Source organism: Notolepis coatsorum (genome assembly GCF_963971535.1).
Source record: "Notolepis coatsorum genome assembly, chromosome: 15".
In the NCBI taxonomy this organism is placed as follows: domain Eukaryota; kingdom Metazoa; phylum Chordata; class Actinopteri; order Aulopiformes; family Paralepididae; genus Notolepis; species Notolepis coatsorum.
In genome coordinates this window covers 53,542,357-53,557,147 of record NC_140179.1, presented here as the reverse complement: position 1 = coordinate 53,557,147, position 14,791 = coordinate 53,542,357, and the positions used below count along the sequence as shown (strand labels likewise).

General features: G+C 46.1%; 1 protein-coding gene across 1 annotated transcript in view; it reads right to left on the bottom strand.

The window, feature by feature from the left end:
• The window catches only part of LOC311242176 (protein TANC2-like), a 64,960-nt gene that overhangs the window by 12,233 nt on the left and 37,936 nt on the right, over positions 1 to 14,791 (bottom strand). Inside the window, 6 exon segments of the mRNA XM_084331124.1 lie at positions 4,111 to 4,243; positions 5,435 to 5,610; positions 7,524 to 7,647; positions 9,195 to 9,224; positions 9,226 to 9,308; positions 9,311 to 9,328. Coding sequence (XP_084187250.1) covers positions 4,111 to 4,243; positions 5,435 to 5,610; positions 7,524 to 7,647; positions 9,195 to 9,224; positions 9,226 to 9,308; positions 9,311 to 9,328 — 564 coding nt within the window.

Sequence of the window (14,791 nt, the reverse complement as noted above, 5' to 3'; positions counted from 1 at the left end):
TTTTTTGGTGGTCGGTTTTGAGAGAGGTTTGGTTAATAATAAGCTAAGCTCGCCTGCCGCACACTGAGGAGGACACAGACAGACACACACACACATAGAGAGAGGAGAGAGAGCTGTCTAAATGCCTGCAGGGGTGTGTAGTCGACAGCCTTGGCTTTACCTCGGGGCCGACTCGGCAGCGTCTGGCATCCTGGGACCGGAGAGAGGTGGGGTCAGGGGGGGGGGGGGGGGGGGGGCAGGGGGGGGTGGGGTGGGGTGAGGTAGTTCATGAGAGGAGGAGGGGGGGGGGGGTGCAGGGGCGGAACAGAATCGCCAGAGAAAATAGGTGTGTGGGGTGGGAGTGAGTGAGTGAGAGATAGGTAGGAGAGAGAGGTAGAGCGGGAGAGAACGAGATACAGAGAAGAAGAGAGATATGAGTGGGAGAGAGAGAGAGGGGGATAGAAAAAATAGGAGGGAGAGAGAAGAGAGGGGGAGAGAAAAGGTAGGAGGGATAGAGAGAGAGAGAAGTGAAGAGGTGGTGGTGAAGGCGGAGGAGGAGGAGTGAGAAAAAGGAACACAAAAGAAAGCAGCAGTGAGAAGCAGAGATAAAGAGCAACAGAAAGAAAAAACACAACGAAAAGAAAACATCACCAGCACTAACAACCACCTGTCTCTGAGCAACCAGAGAGAGAGAGAGAGGGGGGGGGTGAGAGACAATGAGAGAGACAGATAGATAGAAAGAGAGATAGAGAGAAACAGTTTGAGACAACAAGTGAGAGAGAGAAAGAGAAAGATAGACAGAGAGAGAGAGATAGAGAGAGAAATAGTTTGAGACAACAAGTGAGAGAGAGACAGTGTGAGACAACTAGAGAGAGAGATAGAGAGAGAGAAACAGTGTGAGATAACAAGAACGAGAGAGAGAGAAACTGTGAGACAACAATAATGAGAGAGACAGTGAGACAACAATAATAGAGAGAGACAATGTGAGACAACTAGAGAAAGAGATAGATAGATAAACAAACAGTGTGAGACAACAAGAACGAGAGAGAGATTGTGACGGAGAAAGAGAAACAAATAGCAAGAAAGAGGAAGAAAAGAGAGGAAGATGGTGAGAGAGAGGATATATATATAAAAGAGAAAGAACACAAGTGGTACAAGTAGTACACTAGAAGGAGAAGCACACATCAGAGCCAGGAATAGCAGAGAGGAGAGCAGTACGGTGCAGCAGTGGGCGAGGCGGGCGGGCTGGCGGGTGGAGGGGGGGTGGGGTTGGCGGGGTTGGTGTGACAGCATCGTAGCAGAGAGGGAGGGGGTTAAGCTACATGGAGACACAAGCCTGAATCCCTGCTCTACTGAAGTACAACACTTCTGTACACTGGAACAGCCAGCAGCGCATGGCAGCAGGGTCATTGGAGGTAGGGAACCATGATGCTTGGGAGGGGAGAGTGCTTTCAGTAAGTTGTGGTTCTGTGTTGGACCCAAATGTAGGACAATGGAAAGGCGGTAGACAGATGACGTGGAAGAACCAACACGCTGGTGTATTAAAAGGAACACGCCAACATTTTGGGAAATTTGCTCATTTTCCACCTACCCCAGAGTTAGACAAGCAGATATACATACCCTTTTCTTCTCTGTGCATGCAGTAGGAGTAGGAAGACCCGCACTGTTAGCCTAGTTTAGCGTCATTCACTGGAAGTGGGTTAGTCCAGCTAGCTACACGGGCTTTTCAGGTAATGCGTGAAATCATTGCGCCGTATGTATCCTACTCCTACTGCATGCACAGAGAAGAAAAGGGTTTGTATCTGCTTGACTAAATCGGGGGTTGATGGCAAATAAGCGAATTTCCCCAAAAGTTGGCGTGTTCCTTTAAGCAGGCTGGCAGATACAGAATGAAAAGTAAGTCCATAAGGGGTGATGACAGATTGACGTTGAGCTAGTGATACACCCACGTGATACGCGAGGTAGACACATGAGGACATCTGCGGGACCTGGGTGGAAACACAAGAGGAGAGACTAGGGGGGAGGGGGAGACAGAGTTGGCACTGGAGTCATACGAACCCCCCCCCCCCCCCCCCCCCTACCTATAGGGACAGCTCCTAACATCTCAACAGGCCAACCAGGATGACCAAGATGACCTTGGCAGAAACACAGCACCACTCCTTTGGACTGTGAGCCCTCCCAGTCGGCCAGGTACTGGGGGCCCCCTGCCACGGCGGCAAACATTAGAGCCCTCAATGACACAGGGAGGCTGTGGAGGTCAGGGAGCAGGGACCGGGGGAGCTGGAGGAACCTGGCTTCACGTAGGAGATATGGAACGTGGGATGGACGCGGAGGGAGCAGGGAGCCAGAGGTGGACTGCAGAGCAGTCGATGGCCTCTGCGGTGGGCAACGGACCGATAAACTTGGAAGCCAGCTTATGTGACTCAACCCTGAGCGGTAGGTCGCGAGTGGAGAGCCACACCTTCTGGCTATGGCAATATCGAGGAGCGGGAACCCGGGGGCGATCTGCTTGTCACGATACCTGAATGCGGTGCGGAGCAGAGTGGAGGCGGGCCCCTCTTCTGCACACTGGCCTCCTTCTCCTGGTCAGGGAAGAGTGGGGTTTGGTATCCATATGCACACTGGAAGGACAGGAGAGTGTATTGTGGGTATACTCCACCCAGACCAACTGCCAACTCCAGGAGGTAGGGTTGGATGAGATGAGGCAGGGTGGTCGCCAGGTTGGCCCGCTTGGACTGTCCGTGGGCCTGGGGGTGGAATCCGGATGACCGTGGAACCAAAGAGTAAACAGAAGGTCCTCCAGAACTGGGAGGTGAACCCGGGGCCTTGATCAGGAATTATGTCAGTGGTGTCGACCCAGGACGACAACGGTCAATGGGGGAGTCCAAAAGATAGAACTGGACGTTCTCGTGATGACAACCAGGTGACACTGAGGTTAAGTGGAACAGTGAGGTGACAGAACCGATGACTCTTCCATCCAAAAGCGGTAGCTTCAAGCGGAAACGCCATGGGCTCCATGATAATGGCCAGCTGACTGGGCCAGGACTGAATCGATGAAGCTCTTGTCAGCACCTGAGTCCACAAAGGTCTGCAGTGGATGGATCAGGGCTTTCCAAGTGAGAGTAACGTAGGGAAGTAGGAATAAGGGCGGGGGAGTAGGGTCTTGGATCGGCTCACCAATATTCCCTTTTCTACTAGACAGCCTACTCTTTTAGCCGACGGTGGAAAGGAAGCGACCCAGGCTGTTTTCAGCCTTGTCCCACCCAACTGCATAGGCCCTGCCGGTTAGAGTTCGGGCCCTCTTGGCTCCTGTCGGGATGTGTCGGCCTGACCGACTGTGGCGATGACGGCTGAATGCCGCATGATGAGAGGAGACCCGGAAGAAGGCGATGTACCTGGGCGCCGAGCCCCTCTCTCTCCTGCACTCACAGAGGCATACGTCAATGTGGATAGCGAGAGCAATGACGGCATTCGAAGTTCGTCCAGTAATTCTCTGGATACCTTGATCAAGCCATGTTTTGAACAGTTGATTCTTTGAATTCCGCTACACTACACTACACGATACTATACTATACTATACTATACTATACTATACTATACTATACTATACTATACTATACTATACTATACTACACTGACTACTGGCCATAGATCGAACTAGCTGTACTGGCAAGACAGAAAAGAACTACACACGTAGCAGCTAGCTTTCGATCAGAAACACTGAACACAGACTGACAAACACGCACTGACTGACCGGGGGAAACAGACATACAAAAGGGGGTGATGACTGATTGACAACAACTGTGGGGGTGATGACAGTTGGTGATACACCCGGTGCACGAGGGAGACACACGGGTGGCACAGAAGGACCAGGGACCTGGGTGGAAACACAAGAGTAAAGACTAGTGGGAGACGGAGACAAAGTTAGTACTGTGGAGACGGGCATCACTTTGAACTAGAGTGCCGTGGCCTTTACAATGCCACAGCCACAGTGCAATTTAAAACGTCTCATCCAGTGTTCGGGAGAAGAACCTTTCAACAGGGTGCTATTTTTCAGGGGAAGAAGCACTTTTATGTACTGAAAGGTAGGGTTATTTAGTCAAGTCGTTGGCGTAGAGTGGTGGTTCTTACCTATCTTGGCGCCCTTCTTCAGCAGAGCGACCACCACGGATGTGTTCCTGCAGCCCACCGCCCTGTCCAGAGGACGCATCCCACTGTAGTCCACGTGCTCTATCATGGCCCCGTGGTCAACAAGGAACTGCACCTAAACACACACAGAAATGTATGTGTTTTCTTTTCTTTTTTGGTATCTACTGTATGTATGAGAGGCATATTTAGACAGTAATGTACTTTTTTTTTTTTATCCACTTTTTCTCCCATTTTTCAATTCTTCTCCCATCCCAATTTTCGTATCGTCCAATTCAACCCTCCCCTGTCTCGAACGCTGTTTCTTGCCTCCCACAAGCCGGCTGCAATGTGGACGAAGCCATACATAGCACGAGTCCCCTCCGATACTCGAGGTAGCAGCCGTCGCATCTTTTCACCTGCGCGGCGCGATCTTTCAGCGTCAGGGGTCTGCGTTTCTTGATTCTACTGTGCAGGCACACCAACCGACCTGTAGGAGTCGCTGTCCACAACGTCCGATCCCCACCCCTCAGTTTTCCCTCCCCCTAATACTGCCAATTGTATTAGTACGGACGACCAGCCAAACTGAAAACAATGTGGAGAGCTGGGCTCGAACCCAGCGTCTCCAGCATTGGTGGTGAGTGCCTTGCCCACTGCACCATCTAGCCGCCCTGTACTCAGACATCTTGAGACATATCTTAGAATGTCTAGGCATGTATGGAAAAATTATGTATATTCAGTCTCCAAGCCACTGAGAGAGGTTTCCCTGCAACGATTCACCACAGCATTTGCAATGTGAGCTCCATTTATTTTAATAAAGCTTTTCTTTTTTATGTACCTTAGATACTATTGTTACCTTGTATATATATATATATATATATATATATATATATATATATATATATATATATATATATATATATATATATATATATAATGTGTGTTTCATTACATGTATATATACATTCATACCAATTATTCACCTGTTCATCTATCTATCATCCATTGCAACACTATATTATCACTGACATCCAGTTGGGGGATCCCCTTTGAACAGCCCATCTGAGGTTTCTCTCCTCCACGCCAGCTGTGGTGCTTTTCCCTATTGCTAGGTTTTTATAGAGTCGTTCCTCATCTTCATTGGGGAAAGTCTGGGAGTGTCACGTATTTTGATTTTATGGTGGTTTTAGTTTTTGATCTTTTTGTGATGTTTCTTCTTGACTTGTACAAGAAGACTTGTACAGCCCATGGGGGCTATTCCATGTGATTCTCGGGGCTATACAAATTAATTTGATTTGATTCGCTACAACAGGAATCGTTTTCCACTTACCACCTCAGAGTCGCCGTAGAAAGCGGCCAGGTCGAGCGGCGTGCGTCCGTTCTTGTCGGCGTGGTCGGTGGCGGCGCCGCTCTCTACCAGGCAGCGGACGACGGACAGGTGACCTTTCAGGCAGGCCCAGCTCAGGGCCGTCAAGCCCTCCTTGTCCATCAGAGGCAGGGAGGCACCTGCGAGAGAGAACACCCAACTTCACTCAGCGCTGCTGTGAGGTCGTTCTGGAGAGCTGTGCAACAATCCACCAACTCTCTGGTTGCAGTTGAAAGATTGTGATATTGTAAAAAATTAAGATTAGCTAATTAGCTACAGTAATGTTATCAGTGAGAGAACACCCAACTTCACTCAGCGCTGTGAGGTCATTCTGGAGAGAGCTATGCAACAATCCACCAACTGTTGCAGTGTCTCCTGAACACGGCGCAACCAATCCCAAGCCGATCGGCACTTTCTCGGTCGAGCTATAGTCGCTTTTTCGCACCTAATCCTGCATGCGCAGAGTGATGAACCTAGACTCCGTGGGCAATCTGCACATGCGTAGTTCGGGAGTAGGTGCGGAAAAGTGACAATAGCTCGGCCAAGAAAGTGGCGATCGACTGGGGATTGATCGCTCCGTGTTCAGGAGATTTCTCGGGTTATCTCGCCATGCTCTGGGCGCCAAACCCGAGAAATCCCGGGTTTTAATCGATATTTATTTTATTCGCTATATCCATTCATTTTTCATCCATCCAGCCCGACGTTATCATTGGGAATGGGTCTGAGCTCGCAAAGGGCAAATACCGCCACCTAACGTCTCCCGGATGGTATTGCACATCATTGGAATCCCTCTGGCTGGCGCTGTGCATCGATCTAAGAAGTCCGGTCCAGGTTTTACTTCTCGGGCATGCAGTATTGATTGATTGAAAACTTTATTAACAGATTGCAGAATGGGTACAGTACAGCTCAATACATACAATTGTTAAGGGGATGCAGACCAGAGAAAGACTTTCATCTTGTTTACATCAGGGTCCCCCAGTATCGTTATAACAGATGGACTGGGGACACTGGGAGCAGCGTGGATTATGTGTTTTGGACAATAACGTTGGATCAATAAACGCGATCAATATTTGGAATGGTGATCAGGAATTGGATTAATCTTTTTGCAGGACATCAGATGTGAGGTAAGGACTTTATGTTACGAATCTTGGGTTAATCCGATGTTTCTTTCTTTTTTTTTTAAACTTAAATTTTCATTTTCATTTTTTCAACAACATACATAGACAACATTCATAGACAATACACAGTACATAAATTAAAACAAATAGACAAAAAATGGGTAAAGAAAAAGTGTGACATGGGTCCTTCGGTCCCTTCTACATTTGCATTATTTATTTACATTTTTATTCATTTCCTTGTATCCTTTTCAAACCTCTGTGATGTCGTTACTTCCCCTCCTGTATTCTTCCCATTTTCCCCATTTCCATTCAAACTTTTCTTCTTGCAGCCTCAGCAGATGTGTGATTCTCCGATGTTTCTTTCACCGTGTGTGTGTGTGTGTGTGTGTGTGTGTGTGTGTGTGTGTGTGTGTGTGTGTGTGTGTGTGTGTGTGTGTGTGTGTGTGTGTGTGTGTGTGTGTGTGAGGTTCGTGCCGACCAAAGTACAGAGAAGCGATTTTTCAGATCCCGCTTCTGTTCGCGCATGATGACACATATAATAACGATAATCTAGCGTTTATTTGAAAACTATTCATAAATCAAGCGACAAATGGCACGATTTCTAACGAAATACATTGAAGCTCGATTTGCTGGAGTTTATTGAGATGAGACAGAACGCTCTAGAAATATATTCATAACGGTATAAAACGGAAATGTATGAAAAAATTATCTGTTTTGTGCATGTTGACTGGAAGCAACTCATTGACGATCAACGTGTTATTTAGATCTATTGCTATTATATTTGATATATTGTAAGCACTCGCAAGTAAGTCATATCCTACATTGGATAAAGCACTGGCGCCCTCTGCTGTTTGGCTCCCAATAAATTAACGTCTTGTGACGTCACTCATAGTGTGTGCTTCACACTGGATACTGCTGTATTCGCTCCAGTTCACCTTGAGTCAGCAGGAACTCCACCGTGCCCAGGTGTCCCTCGGAGGCAGCCATCATCAGCGGGGTGCGGCTCTGCTTGTCGGCCAGGTTGACATCGGCCCCGTGGGTCAGCAGCAGGTCCACGATCTAGGTGACAATAGATGAGAATAGATTAGAATAGATGAGAATAGATTCAAATGTATTGTCATCCTACGGCACAAGTACAGTACAATGAAAATAAGTTTGGCATCCAACCAGAGTGTTCAAGTTCCTTTTATTGCCACATGGCCAGGCCGGTGGAATTCGTGCAAAGTTAATATACAATGTACAGGTGATTAAACTGAATATACAATATATAAATGAGTACTACTGAGTAATTGTGCTAATCAGATGTATGTACAGAGTTATAGTATTATTATATACAGTGATACAGGTCTAAAGAGACACTATGGTACTAAGTCATACTGGCCAGCACAGCAGTGTAACTAGCCAGAGTAGGTAAAGGATGTACAGATATAGATATAGTATCTACAGGTACAGTATGTAACATGTATTATGCTTTATTTAACCAGGGTAAAGCCCAGGTATAATTCTATGACCTGTATCAGGTCTTCTACTACTGTACCTCCTCTCCCCCTCCCCCATCCCCCATGCTGCTATGATACTGAATTTCCCCAAGGGGATCAATAAAGGAATATCTTATCTTATCTTAAACATATAGACATTTCCATATATCTTTGCCTAGTCAAGAAGGCAGCATACAGATACTGATCACATATAAAACAACACTAAAACAAACACAAGTAAAAAGAAAAATAATAATAAATACAAAAAAAATTACGCTTGAATCTCAATGATTATATGGCTGCCTCCACAGTAGTAATAACAACAAACAACATATAAACATAGCAACACATACTTCGTGGGTTGAGATGCACTGCAGTATGTTTGCTTTGATTAGCAATATATTAACCATTTCAACCATTTATTATTAGAAGGCAGAATCTGGTGGTATGGTTCTACTCTTAGGGGGGCTCCCTGATGCAAGAGAGGTTAAAGTACTGTAAAACAGTACTGTAATTGCAAATCTGGTATGTCATAAATGTATAGATGTAGCAGTACTGTCTATCTGTATGTCATGTATGTCATATATGTTACGATGAATTGAAAATGGGGGACCCTGATGTAAACAAGACGAAAGTCTTTCTCTGGTCTGCATCCCCTTAACAATTGTATGTATTGAGCTGTACTGTACTGTACCCATTCTGCAATCTGTTAATAAAGTTTTCATTCATTCATTCATTCAAAGGTGATATAGATAACATTTAGCCACTAGATGTCACACTAGAGCACCAGCATGTCATTTATCCAATCGGGTGCATTCCACGTGGGGAAGTAGGGAGGAGATACATGCACATGTAAACAAACACCATTCATTTTTGGGGCGTCATACTGAAACTGAACTGTGTTGCACTGTGTTGTATCGTACTATCAGGACGTAGTGGAGACACAAGACCACAGCACGACTAAACCCTGGCTAGTGGAGACACAAGGCCACAGCACGGCTAAACCCTGGCTAGTGGAGACACAAGGCCACAGCACGACTAAACCCTGGCTAGTGGAGACGAGGCATATAAGACGAGACAGCCCCTGTGATAGACGTGAAAAGTGAACGGGTCGGTGGAGCTGCTCACCTGCCAGTGGCCCTGCCGCACGGCGCTGTAACAGCGGGACGATACCTCGTCTGTTGGGTTGAGCCACGGCTGCTCCCTGCTCCAGCAGGAGACGACACACCTCCAGCTTCCCCGGCCAGACGCTGCGGTCAGGGCTGGACGCATGGACACACACACACACACACCCACCCACCCACCCACCCACCCACCCACCCACCCACACACACACACACACACACACACACACACACACACACACACACACACACACACACACACACACACACACACACACACACACACACACACACACACACACACACACACACACACACACACACACACACACACACACACACACACACACACACACACACACACACACACACACACACACACAGTTAGATAGATAGTTAGATAGAGATAGATAAATAGATAGATAGATAGATAGATAGATAGATAGATAGATAGATAGATAGATAGATAGATAGATAGATAGATAGATAGATAGATAGATAGATAGATAGATAGATAGATAGAGAGACAGAGAGACAGACAGACAGACAGACAGACAGACAGACAGACAGACACTGTCGAAGAGTTAATCCAATATCTATAAAACCCCTCCCACCCCTCTATGAGGAACTAGCCAGGATGAGGAGCACATTCAGCCTTATCTCCCCACGACACACCACAAACTGCCTCGGCCAGTCTTCCTTCCTGCCAGTAGCCATCAGGCTCCATAACCATGTGATAAATGGCTGGAGAGCTAACAGCTCTTGAGAACTGCTAGGACTATCTGACTCTTAATAATAAACACTGCACAGACTCTACATCACTATTACTACTGTTTTGATTGAATCCTGCCACTCACTACTGTTCACTACTACTACTGTTATCACCATTATCATTACTACTTGCACTTTGTTCTATGTTCTATTATTATTACTACATATCCTAGCTGTACGCCCCCCCCCCCATGCTGCTATGACACTTGAATTTCCCCCATTCCTCTTTTAATAAAGGAACACTTGACTTGATAAACAGACACCCTGTCTCTCTAAGATGGAAATCAGAGCATGAAGACTTGAATCTGTGTTAATAATAATAATAATAATAATAATAATAATAACTTTATTTATATAGCACTTTTCATACAAGATGCAGCCCAAAGTGCTTCACATTACATGATAAAAGAAAGATAAAACAATGAATAATAATAACAGATAAAAAAAAAAAGTAAACCACAGTCTAAAATCACAAGCAAAGAAATGGATAAAATCGATGATTAAAAATAATAATAAAAATAGTTGCTAATTAAAAGCAATATTAACCCATCCTGCGCCAAAAATGTCGTACAACGTGTTTCAAGTTCATGCTAATTCTGCCAATCCACGGCGTACGACGTTATTGAGATCATATTTCATTTTTTCGCCACGTTATTCATATTTCCCTCACGGAGCCTAGTCTGATGCAGTGTGAGCCGGCACAACTCTGCAACGCTTCAATACTGCCCCCTGGTGGATGATCGGCGAGTTGCCAAACCGGAAATGGATGAGTCGATCTCGGTGCGTCTCCGAAATGCGTCCAGCCACTCGCATATTGTTGCGGGACTGTAGACACACGTCCGTGTGTAGCGATCGCTGCCATAACGCAATCATCGATACAATTTGGCCGTGTATTATGATTATACAAACCGGAAATGGATTTAGGCGATCACCGTCAAATAAGTGGGATCTTTTCCTCCAGTCTCATCGTCGAACGGTAAGAGGACGCTGACGTTACTTTCAGCCTGTTTGTTTATTATTATCCATGCAAACTCTGATCAATATATCACCCATACTACATAAAGCATTTAACGACGATCACGGAATTATAAACGACCCCCCCCCCCCTCCGTTCAACTGTGCATGATCAGTCATAATGTTTAGGATCATGTACAGTTGAATTTTTAATATAGCGTGGATCGGCAACAAACGGCATTTGATAATCTATATATGCGTTTATGCCTATATCTCACGTTCTAGGAATTACTGCAGAAAATGATAAAAACATATTTATATTCTAGACGGTATTTTCGTATGAATGTATGAATGAAAAAGTAAAACGTTCCTACATCCTGAACGATAGATAATCGATGTTGAATGGGCCATAGTAATGTCAATTTAGCAATACAATTTAAAAAGTTATAGCCCTGCAAAGAAGGTGAACATCTCCATAGACTTACAGTGCTGGCAGAGAATGGTATAAGATGCTCAAATTGCGTGGCAGGGAATGTGTTAAAAATGTATGTTTTCAACTGTCGTTTAAAAATGTCCACTGAGCCAGCCTCTCGGAGTTGTTCCACTTATTCACCGTCTATGGAGCAGCTCCAGGATGTGTCTCTTCTTGATGACATCATCACTAGAGTCATTGCTCCATCATCATCATTAGTCTCTTGATGACATCGTCACTAGTCTCGTCTCTCAGTGTTTTGAGGAGAGACTCGTTCAGATTCACACATCGAAACCGAGCTGAACATTATGGAAATAACACATGTGAATTTGATTTTAGGGTGGATTTCCCCTTTAAAACATGCCAAATACTCTTGCCTCCCAGGAGAGACGTGTACATGTATTTCTATGCTTTCTTTTTTGTTGTTGTTGTTGTTGTTGTTGTTGTTGTCCTTAGCTCTATTTATAAAAATATTTAAAAAATATACCTTAGATAGTATTGTTACCTTGTATATATATATGTGTTTCATTACATGTATATAATACATTCATACCAATTATCCACCTGTTCTATTCTCCATCCATCTATCATTCATTGCAACACCAGTAGTTGCAATAGTGAGTCGTTGGGGAAGGGAGTGTTGGATATTTGGATTTGATGGTGGTTTTCTTTTTTGATCTTTTGTGATGTTTCTTCTTGACTTGTACAAGAATACTTGTAAAGCCCATGGGGGCTATTCCCCATGTGATCTCGGGGATATACAAAATAAATTTGATTTGATGATGTATTGTAATGTGGCAAAGAGACATGAGCGACATCCTGTACTCGTCAGGGTGTTTATGATGACAGGATCCTACACACACAGGCTCCCACTCTACATAAGCATGAATACTGTTAACCGGATGGAAAAAAAAATCTGTGTACGAGCAGGAGGCATGTGGTTTATTCACCTGCACAGTGAGTGTGAGTTTCAACGGAGGGGTGGGGGGGGGGGGGGGGGGGGGGGGGGGGAAGTGTGCTCAGAATGAAGTTTCATAGCTTAGGGTAACCGTGACAAATGACATCGCTCCAAACACTTCTATAGTGCAATTATGTAGTAATTTAAGCTCTCTCCTCCCATCTCCTCCCCTTCTCTGCCTCCTCCTCCCCTACCCTCTTCTCCTCTCCCTTTCCCTTTCTTCCCCTCTCCTCCCTCTCCTCCCTCCCAGTGCTGGCTCCCTGCTCTGCTCATCCCCTCCTCTCCCAGTGCTAGCTCCTCTCCTCTCATCCCCTCCCAGTGCTAGCTCCCTGCTCTCCTCCTCCCCTCCTATCCCTCTCCTCCCCTTCCAGTGCTAGCTCCATGCTCTCCTCCTCTCCCCTCCTCTCCTTTCCTCCCCTCCCAGTGCTAGCTCCCTGCTCTACTCCCCTCCTCTCCCTCTCGTCCCCTCCCAGTGCTAGCTCCATGCTCTCCTCCTCCCCTCTCCTCTCCTCCCCTCTCCTCTCCTCCCTCTCCTCTCCCCTCCTCTCCTCCCAGTGCTAGCTCCATGCTCTCCTCCTCTCCTCCCCTCCCAGTGCTAGCTCCCTGCTCTCCTCCCCTCTCCTCTCCTCCCAGCTCTCCTCCTCCCCTCTCCTCCCCTCCTCCTCCCCTCCCAGTGCTAGCTCCCTGCTCTCCTCCCCTCTCCTCTCCTCCCAGCTCTCCTCCTCCCCTCTCCTCCCCTCCTCCTCCCCTCCCAGTGCTAGCTCCCTGTTCTCCTCCTCCTCCTCTCCTCCCTCTCCTCCCTGTGCTAGCTCCCTGCTCTCCTCCCCTCCTCCTCCTCCTCTCCTCCCCTCCCAGTGCTAGCTCCATGCTCTCCTCCTCCTCTCCCCTCCCTCCCCTTTCCTCCTCTCCCCTCCTCTCCTCCTCTCTCCTCCTCCCCTCCTCTCCTCTCCTCCCCCTTCCCTGCTCTCTCTCCTCTGATGACACCACTGCACAGCCAGCAGCTTCTGACGCAACAGCAGCAAAGAACAGAGAGACAAGCAAAACAATCTCTCATATCTGCACTGCAGCGGCTCTGCCTCTGAGGCTGTGGTGGAGCTTCCCGCTGGAAGCCCATCCCTCAGTAATATGATCCATGGTTCTTCAACCACAGAGATGTGTATCTTCTTTTTGTCTTTTTTGTTTCCCAAAGGGGATTTAAAACTACTACAAGGGGAATTTTCAACACAATATATCATTGTCAGATTGGTTGTAATCTTGACATAATTACAGTAAACAAATGAGACCATTGCCGAAACAATCGGTAGCCTAATTCTCATGATAACCGACATAGTAAAATTGCACACTTTACAGTGTATATTTCTGTATTATTTTATATTAGAATGTACCATAGGAAATGTATATCCCGGACCGTATTTTATTCTTAGGCTTATTTTGAATGAATAAAGTATTTCTATTCTATTCTATAAGACCACATTTCCCATAAACCCCATCGCTTCCTGTTGGAAGGACATTTTGCCATTTTGTTCCCGCCCCCCAGCATGGGATTTGATTTGATGATGAGAGGAGAGGATGAACAGCCCTAACGGCGAATGTGGAGTTATGTTAGTTTGATGAAGCAAGATTTGTTTGGAGAGGCTTCCTTTGCACCCTAATGCCTTCAGCAGAATCCGACCCGATCGCACAAAATATCAGAACAAAACAGAGGTTAACACTTTGGAGGCCAACCCTGAGTTATCTCGGGTTAACTCGCCATGTGCTGGGCGCCAAGACCCGAGATATCTCGGGTTTTAATCGATATTTCTTTTATTCGCTATATCCATTAATCTTTCATCCATCCAGCCTGACATTATCATTGGGAATGTGTCTGAGCTCGCAAAGGGCAAATACCGCCACCTAACGTCTCCCGGATGGTATTGCACATCATTGGAATCCCTCTGGCTGGGGCTGTGCATCAATCTAAGAAGTCCGGTCCAGGTTTTAATTCTCGGGCATGCAGTATCGTTATAACAGATGGACTGGGGACACTGGGAGCAGCGTGGATTATGTGTTTTGGACATATAACGTTGGATCAATAAACGCGATCAATATTTGGAATGGCAATCAGGAATTGGATTAATCTTTTTGCAGGACATCAGATGTGAGGTAAGGACTTTATGTTACGAATCTTGGGTTAATCCGATGTTTCTTTCACCGCCATCGGAGCGTGTGTGTGTGTGAGGTTCGCGCCAACCAAAGTACGGAGAAGCGATTTTTCAGACCCCGCTTCTGTTCGCGCATGATGACACATACAGTATAATAACGATAATCTAGCGTTTATTTGAAAACGATTCATAAATCAAGCGATAAATGGCACGATTTCTAACTAAATACATTGAAGCTCGATTTGCTGGAGTTTATTGAGATGAGACAGAACGCTCTAGAAATATATTCATATGCATCACAGTAT